At 45.1% G+C, this 9,536-nt stretch overlaps 1 protein-coding gene across 1 annotated transcript; it reads right to left on the reverse strand.

Moving 5' to 3' along the window:
• Positions 1-1,871: 1,871 nt before the first annotated feature.
• Positions 1,872-2,822, reverse strand: LOC135553374 (olfactory receptor 11A1-like). Its single transcript, XM_064985515.1, has one exon. It carries the CDS (start codon positions 2,820-2,822, stop codon positions 1,872-1,874), a length of 951 nt encoding a protein of 316 aa, XP_064841587.1.
• Positions 2,823-9,536: the final 6,714 nt, after the last annotated feature.

Consider the following 9,536-nt stretch of genomic DNA (forward strand, 5'->3'; position numbering starts at 1 on the left):
TCTTAAGGCTCAAGTCCAAGTCAAGTCACAAGTCATTGGTGTTAAAGTCAAAATCGAGTTGCCATTCATCATATTTGTGACTTGATTCTGACTTGATTCCAAGTCATGTGACTCGAGTCCACACCTCTGAATATCAGATCTCTTATTTATGTGCACCATATACAATGAAGACACAGTTTAGTGGGGTGGCAGGTAGCATAGTGGTTAGAGCAGTAACAGTAACAGAAAGGATGCTGGATCAAATCCCTGAGCTGACAAGGTAAACATCTATCCTTCTGAACAAGGCAGTTAACCCACTGTTACCCGGTAGGCTGTCATTTTAAGTAAGAATTTGTTCTTAACTGACTTGCCTAGTTAAATAAATGTTCAATAAAAAAATAAAAAGTTAAACTAATTGAAAGCCTCTGACAAAGGAATGCTTTCCCAGACCCAGATTAAGTATAGTCCTGGACCAACCACTGGCAGGTATTGTTGACATGCTACCTTGTTAGCTTCAGTCTGAATGAGGGTTTAAACACAACAGTCTGAGGAGAGGTCATTGTCGGTAGCCTGGCCCCGATCTGTTTGTGCTATCATTCCAACTCCTTGTCATGTATGGAATGACAAGGAGCTGAATGTTAGCACAAACAGACTAGGACCCAGGCTATGTAGATAGGGCTCTGTTGTTTTTCCTGACCATATGATCTAACCAGGGAAAACAGATAATAACTCAGGACGCCAAGTCCTAGCTTTAGTCTAAAACCTAGGCCCAGAGCTTTTTCTGTTCAGGTAAAAGTGAGGGCCCTTATTTTCTCTCTGGGCTTCCTTAGGCCTACAGTACACTTTTTCCCCCCAAAATGGCATCCTATTCCCTATATCAGGGCTATTAAACTCTTACTCTACAAAGTCTGGGTCCTGCTGCTTTTCATGTCTATTCTACAGGACCTGATAATTAGTCCCTGATTAGAGGGGAACAATTAAAAAAAGCAGTGGAAGTGGCTCCGGGGTCCAGAGTTGAATAGGGTACCATTTGGGATACAGTCAAGACCAGCCGTGCCTCTACAGGAGCCCCTCAGGTCTCTACAGGTTAATAGCTGCATTAATTGGTTCCCAGGGAATGAGGTGATAGAGTGGACTAATGACCTGGTACCTAATTACTCAATAAACATGTTTCTTACAGTCTTATTATTGGCTTCTGCTTTCCCCGTGGTAAAGTGTGGATGGAGTACATTAACCAACGTGTCTTATTGGATTATTACATTCTGTAGGTCAAACATATCTCACTGTGACCCCGGAAAAACAAGATACCTTTTATCTCAGTAAAGGTATCTGGTCCAGACAGAATATAGTTTGTTTTTATACTAAATTATTTTCCAAGATTTCTCTCTGAAAATGTCAAACAATCATGTACCCACTGGGCCCATTTTCCATTAGTGATGGACCTAATGGTGGGCTATAAGGTGGGCTTACCTTTTACATATTTACATCAATTTATTCACTGTTGTTGCTTGATCCAGACAGTTTTGCATATCTTAATTTATTTGTGTTTACACAAAGATTTTATGTGTTTACACAGGTGGTCTAATTCTGATAATTTGCCAATAATTTGTCTTTTGACCAACCAGATCAGATATTTTGCCAATAATAAAGATCAGAATTGGACTTGCTTTGTGAATGCAGCCTTAGAAACTTCAATTTAAGAGAGAAATTCAAAGTCATGAATTCTCCTGTTTATATTAGATTTTTATGACAATATTTCATAAATTAGCAAATGTTTTACATTTACCATCCTCACCCCCATTCATTTTTGCGACTAGCCTAAGTAACAAAACACAAGTCAACATCACAAATATCGAACAATCAGGATGGAAAAGGTCACACTAATGTCTAGCTTATGTTTTAGGGTACAGACCTACAGGTAGTATGTATTTACAAGCCTGTCTGATTTTAGCCATCCTAGCTCCATACACAATAGGATTTAAAAGTGGCTGGCACATCAGATAGTACACTGATAAAATAGTGTGAAGTACAGTTGGAACATTTCTCATAGGGCTATCAAATCTACTCTGGAGCAGAGTTAAGAAACAGCCGAAAGAGAAGTTGAGCAGCGAGGCCAGATGAGGAGTACAGGTGCTGAAAGCTTTCTGTCTGGTCTCGATGGAAGATTTCAAACAAATGGTCAGAATCTTAATATAAGAGAACACAATAGTAATTAAAGGGACAGCGACAGACAAAACAATACCACAGAGTCCAGAGATGTTATTAACTGTCGTGTCTGAAGTTGAACAAGCAAGTTTAACTACCAGGTAGTTGTCACAATACACTTTGTCTATGACGTTTCCACACAATCGCAAACGAATAGTTAAAGACAGCTGTATGGTGAATTTTACAAAAGAGTACAACCATGTTACACAAATTAAAATACACACCTTGCTGGGTGTCATGATGACGTTATACTGTAGTGGATAACATATAGCAAGGTACCTGTCGTAGGACATGACTGCTAAATTGCTGAATTCAGTAGTTCCATATGTGTACAAGACAAATATCTGTAGGTAACAGCACACAGTGGAAACTGTATGGTCATCTGAAACCAAATGAGTCATGAGAGCAGGAAACAAACCAGTGCTACCATACAAGTCATTTACAAACAAACTGCACAGAAACAGATACATGGGTTCATGAAGGCTTCTCTCCATACATATTACCACAATAAGCACTGTATTCGCAAAAACTATGGAGATGTATAAGACAGTTATTATAATGAAATACAAGTACTTTAAGTGTCCAATGTCACTATATCCAGCTAGGAAAAATGACGTGAGTTGTGTTGAGTTCATCATTTTCCCAATAGTACCTATAGATGTATTTGGAGATATAGTTAGTTCACAAGACAAGTACAACAGTGTCTATCAGGTGAAACAATCTATTTCTTATTGACATCTCATAATTGCTTCATTCTTATAATTACCACTGATTATCAAGACTCATTGCATCATTGCCACAGCATTACTCTTCAAAGTGATTCCATAGAAAAACATTGCTACCTGTGGTTGCAATGGACATTGAGTAGAACATACGGCAAACGTCATTCATCGTGTAAGTTCAATAATATTCATATTTTGAATAACAAATACAATTGACACACTCTCAGCTTACAATTCTTTGCTTTACTGTGAAACTTGCATAGACTCCAACTATAATGTGAGAATGAAACAGGATGCTAGTCTTGCAGAGCTGTGGTGCGGTAATTCTCCCTGGCATAAGTCACATATAACTCACCAGAGACCAGGATTCAATCCCTGTGCCCACCTTTCTCACTGATTCTCCCACTTGCCTGTCTCCTCCTCTAATTTCCTTACTGTCTGAATGAAGAGTCAAATCATCAATAAAAATGTGTACATATATATCTTTAAAACAGGATGTAAGTCTAGATCACCTGGTATCTTTCTCCAGACTGCCGTTGTGTGGACATAGATCTACTGTGTGTTCTGTCAGTGGACTATTCCACACTAAACTACTGTCACATCACTGACCTTTTATACCTTTTAAAGGAAGAAAAAAACAGTATACAGCAGTGTGTTTACTTGAACTCCAATGACACAAATAATTTAATTGTCATGGTGTGACTCTCAGTGTCCCATGAGTGGTTAGGTCAGTGCAGTGCCGGCTCAGCCAATAAGAAAAATAAGTAGCCTGCAAGATTTTCTCTCCGCTGCCAAATCCCGCTTAGGGCCCCCAAAAGGCAAGAGCCGGCCCTGGACCAGGTTGTGTTGCAAGGTCCATCCTCATTTTCATTTAATCTGGATCAGTTAAATTGATAATAGAGTGTGTGTGAGTGTATGTGTGTGTGTGTGTTTGTGTGTGTGTGTGTGTGTGTGTGTGTGTGTGTGTGTGTGTGTGTGTGTGTGTGTGTGTGTGTGTGTGTGTGTGTGTGTGTGTGTGTGTGTGTGTGTGTGTGTGTGTGTGTGTGTGTGTGTGTGTGTGTGTGTGTTAGTGATGTGCGGGTTGACTCATTCCCTGTGGTTATATCAGTAGGACAGGGGGTTTAAAGTGAGGAAATAGAAAACAATAGCCTACCTTAAAACATTAAAACATGTATAATTCCTGTGCAATTTATATCTATCTATAGGTGACATTGAGGTTTTTCATCCCTTATTTTAGGCTATATCGCATGTATGTAAGCCTAAGCTTTAGGGCCAAACATTAGGCACACCAAATAGGCTACAAGCCAATCACCAAATGCTTTTGGGAACGGGCAGAGAAAGTAAAGAGAAAATAAAGAGAAGTGAGGGCCAGAAAATTAATGTTTGGGAAATATTTGGTGAAGTGGTAAAAGAGGATTATAGCAGTGTTAGCTATGTTATGTGTAAGGATTGTAAGGTGATATACAAATTTGACAGTCACAAGATGGGGAATTGTAGCCTATTGTTCAGATGGGTTAAATGAAAACTGGAATCTATGACCTCTCACATAGCCTTAATATTAACTTAACCCTTGTGTGGTGTTCGGGTCTGTGGGACCCATTTTCAATGTTTACTAAAATAAAAAAAAGAAACATTTCCTCTTGATACTCACTGGCCTTGGCTCATTTTCTGCGAAGAACATGTCAAATAACACATTTACATTGAGTGTACACTGTGCACCCCCCTGCACATTTATGTTGCATATGTGGTGTTCGGGTCCACCCGAGGGTAATAAAAGTGTGGGAAAGTATGTGTGTAGGTGAAAACAAGTAAAAATTCAGCAAAAAGGTTTGCTGTGTGCCTTCACTCTGTCTTCCTCCACCCTGGGCCTGCTGTTTCAACAAAGCACTTGTCTGTCTCCCTCCCTGTCTGCCTGTCTCCCACTCTTTACCCTTTGTAGTGTGTGAAACAACATTATTTCGATACATTTACATTACATTTACATTTAAGTCATTTAGCAGACGCTCTTATCCAGAGCGACTTACAAATTGGTGAATTCACCTTCTGACATCCAGTGGAACAGCCACTTTACAATAGTGCATCTAAATCATTAAGGGGGGGGGGTGAGAAGGATTACTTATCCTATCCTAGGTATTCCTTGAAGAGGTGGGGTTTCAGGTGTCTCCGGAAGGTGGTGATTGACTCCGCTGTCCTGGCGTTGTGAGGGAGTTTGTTCCACCATTGGGGGGCCAGAGCAGCGAACAGTTTTGACTGGGCTGAGCGGGAACTGTACTTCCTCAATGGTAGGGAGGCGAGCAGGCCAGAGGTGGATGAACGCAGTGCCCTTGCTTGGGTGTAGGGCCTGATCAGAGCCTGGAGGTACTGCGGTGCCGTTCCCCTCACAGCTCCGTAGGCAAGCACCATGGTCTTGTAGCGGATGCGAGCTTCAACTGGAAGCCAGTGGAGGGAGCGGAGGAGCGGGGTGACGTGAGAGAACTTGGGAAGGTTGAACACCAGACGGGCTGCGGCGTTCTGGATGAGTTGTAGGGGTTTAATGGCACAGGCAGGGAACCCAGCCAACAGCGAGTTGCAGTAATCCAGACGGGAGATGACAAGTGCCTGGATTAGGACCTGCGCCGCTTCCTGTGTGAGGCAGGGTCGTACTCTGCGGATGTTGTAGAGCATGAACCTACAGGAACGGGCCACCGCCATGATGTTGGTTGAGAACGACAGGGTGTTGTCCAGGATCACGCCAAGGTTCTTAGCGCTCTGGGAGGAGGACACAATGGAGTTGTCAACCGTGATGGTGAGATCATGGAACGGGCAGTCCTTCCCCGGGAGGAAGAGCAGCTCCGTCTTGCCGAGGTTCAGCTTGAGGTGGTGATCCGTCATCCACACTGATATGTCTGCCAGACATGCAGAGATGCGATTCGCCACCTGGTCATCAGAAGGGGGAAAGGAGAAGATTAATTGTGTGTCGTCTGCATAGCAATGATAGGAGAGACCATGGGAGGTTATGACAGAGCCAAGTGACTTGGTGTATAGCGAGAATAGGAGAGGGCCTAGAACAGAGCCCTGGGGGACACCAGTGGTGAGAGCGCGTGGCGAGGAGACAGATTCTCGCCACGCCACCTGGTAGGAGCGACCTGTCAGGTAGGACGCAATCCAAGCGTGGGCCGCGCCGGAGATGCCCAACTCGGAGAGGGTGGAGAGGAGGATCTGATGGTTCACAGTATCGAAGGCAGCCGATAGGTCTAGAAGGATGAGAGCAGAGGAGAGAGAGTTAGCTTTAGCAGTGCGGAGCGCCTCCGTGATACAGAGAAGAGCAGTCTCAGTTGAATGACTAGTCTTGAAACCTGACTGATTTGGATCAAGAAGGTCATTCTGAGAGAGATAGCGGGAGAGCTGGCCAAGGACGGCACGTTCAAGAGTTTTGGAGAGAAAAGAAAGAAGGGATACTGGTCTGTAGTTGTTGACATCGGAGGGATCGAGTGTAGGTTTTTTCAGAAGGCGTGCAACTCTCGCTCTCTTGAAGATGGAAGGGACGTAGCCAGCGGTCAGGGATGAGTTGATGAGCGAGGTGAGGTAAGGGAGAAGGTCTCCGGAAATGGTCTGGAGAAGAGAGGAGGGGATAGGGTCAAGCGGGCAGATTGTTGGGCGGCCGGCCGTCACAAGAAGCGAGATTTCATCTGGAGAGAGAGGGGAGAAAGAGGTCAGAGCACAGGGTAGGGCAGTGTGAGCAGAACCAGCGGTGTCGTTTGACTTAGCAAACGAGGATCGGATGTCGTCGACCTTCTTTTCAAAATGGTTGACGAAGTCATCTGCAGAGAGGGAGGAGGGGGGAGGGGGAGGAGGATTCAGGAGGGAGGAGAAGGTGGCAAAGAGCTTCCTAGGGTTAGAGGCAGATGCTTGGAATTTAGAGTGGTAGAAAGTGGCTTTAGCAGCAGAGACAGAGGAGGAAAATGTAGAGAGGAGGGAGTGAAAGGATGCCAGGTCCGCAGGGAGGCGAGTTTTCCTCCATTTCCGCTCGGCTGCCCGGAGCTCTGTTCTGTGAGCTCGCAATGAGTCATCGAGCCACGGAGCGGGAGGGGAGGACCGAGCCGGCCTGGAGGATAGGGGACATAGAGAGTCAAAGGATGCAGAAAGGGAAGAGAGGAGGGTTGAGGAGGCAGAATCAGGAGATAGGTTGGAGAAGGTATGAGCAGAGGGAAGAGATGATAGGATGGAAGAGGAGAGAGTAGCGGGGGAGAGAGAGCGAAGGTTGGGACGGCGCGATACCATCCGAGTAGGGGCAGTGTGGGAAGTGTTGGATGAGAGCGAGAGGGAAAAGGATACAAGGTAGTGGTCGGAGACTTGGAGGGGAGTTGCAATGAGGTTAGTGGAAGAACAGCATCTAGTAAAGATGAGGTCGAGCGTATTGCCTGCCTTGTGAGTAGGGGGAAGGTGAGAGGGTGAGGTCAAAAGAGGAGAGGAGTGGAAAGAAGGAGGCAGAGAGGAATGAGTCAAAGGTAGACGTGGGGAGGTTAAAGTCGCCCAGGACTGTGAGAGGTGAGCCGTCCTCAGGAAAGGAGCTTATCAAGGCATCAAGCTCATTGATGAACTCTCCGAGGGAACCTGGAGGGCGATAAATGATAAGGATGTTAAGCTTGAAAGGGCTGGTAACTGTGACAGCATGGAATTCAAAGGAGGCGATAGACAGATGGGTAAGGGGAGAGAGAGAGAATGACCACTTGGGAGAGATGAGGATCCCGGTGCCACCACCCCGCTGACCAGAAGCTCTCGGGGTGTGCGAGAACACGTGGGCGGACGAAGAGAGAGCAGTAGGAGTAGCAGTGTTATCTGTGGTGATCCATGTTTCCGTCAGTGCCAAGAAGTCGAGGGACTGGAGGGAGGCATAGGCTGAGATGAACTCTGCCTTGTTGGCCGCAGATCGGCAGTTCCAGAGGCTACCGGAGACCTGGAACTCCACGTGGGTCGTGCGCGCTGGGACCACCAGATTAGGGTGGCCGCGGCCACGCGGTGTGGAGCGTTTGTATGGTCTGTGCAGAGAGGAGAGAACAGGGATAGATAGACACATAGTTGACAGGCTACAGAAGAGGCTACGCTAATGCAAAGGAGATTGGAATGACAAGTGGACTACACGTCTCGAATGTACAGAAAGTTAAGCTTACGTAGCAAGAATCTTATTGACTAAAATGATTGAAATGATACAGTACTGCTGGAGTAGGCTAGCTGGTAGTGGCTGCGATGTTGACACTACACTAATCAAGTCGTTCCGTCGAGTGTAATAGTTTCTACAGTGCTGCTATTCGGGGGCTAGCTGGCTAGCTAGCAGGTTGATAGCGTTACGTTACCTAAAAGAACGACAATAGCTGGCTAGCTAACCTAGAAAATCGCTCTAGGCTACACAATTGTCTTAGATATAAAGACGGCTATGTAGCTAGCTAGCTACGATCAAACAAATCAAACCGTTGTACTGTAATAGTTTCTACAGTGCTGCTATTCGGGGCTAGCTGGCTAGCTACGTTAAAAGAACGACAATAGCTGGCCAGCTAACCTAGAAAATCGCTCTAGACTACACAATTGTCTTAGATACAAAGACGGCTATGTAGCTGGCTAGCTACGATCAAACAAATCAAACCGTTGTACTGTAATGAAGTGAAATGAAAATGTGATACTACCTGTGGAGCGACGCGGAATGTTGACCGGGTAGTTGAAGTTCAATTCGGTAGAGGTTGGCTAGCTGTTGGCTAGCTAGCTAGCAGCATCTCCTACGTTAAGGACGACAAATAGCTGGCTAGCTAACCTCGGTAAATTAAGATAATCACTCTAAGTCTACACACTCTAAACTACACAATTATCTTGGATACGAAGACAGCGAAGACAACTATGTAGCTAGCTGACACTACGCTAATCGAGTCGTTCAGTTGAGTGTAATAGTTTCTACAGTGCTGGTGGACAGTGGATGTTAGCTAGCTGCTTAGCTAGCTGCTGGGCAGATACGTTAGGACGACGAAATACGATAATCATGCAATTATCTTTGATACAAAGACGGCTATGTAGCTAGCTAAGAAGAAATTGCTAAGATTAGACAAATCAAACCGTTGTACTATAATGAAATGTAATGAAAAGTTATACTACCTGCGGACCGAAGTGTAGATGCGACCGCTCGCTCCAACCCGGAACCGGAAATACGTTGTAAAAAGAAATCGGTATTTTCCCACACTCTACCACAGCCGTGCAAATTGGGGGAGGGGCACAACAAATAAATAGATTTGCATGTGTGGCTCCTTACCACAATCAATCAGTATGGAAAAAATAATCTCTGTTCAGAGGGCCTGATAAAAAATGTTTGTAGAGAAAGAAGTGAATGTGGACCCTGCAAGGCTGCCAATGTCATAAAGATGCAACCAGGGCCGACGCAGATGGCGGTTACTCATGTGAAGGACATAAAGTCTGCTTTTGAACTGTTCATCCCAGACACCATCCAGAAAATCATTCTGGACTGCACTCATTTGGAGGGCGTGTTTTTGGAGAGAGATGGAAGGTGATGGACAAAACTAGGTTTCATGCATACTTTGGGCTTTTCATCCATCAGTAACACACTACGCCGCCAGGGACTCAAATCCTGCAGTGCCAGACGTGTCCCCC

The sequence above is a fragment of the Oncorhynchus masou genome, chromosome 13 (assembly GCF_036934945.1).
Source record: "Oncorhynchus masou masou isolate Uvic2021 chromosome 13, UVic_Omas_1.1, whole genome shotgun sequence".
Classification (NCBI taxonomy): domain Eukaryota; kingdom Metazoa; phylum Chordata; class Actinopteri; order Salmoniformes; family Salmonidae; genus Oncorhynchus; species Oncorhynchus masou.

Bases quoted from the DNA above. Each gene is read 5' to 3' on its own strand.
- LOC135553374 (XM_064985515.1), bottom strand. From the start codon at position 2,822: ATGATGAACTCAACACAACTCACGTCATTTTTCCTAGCTGGATATAGT.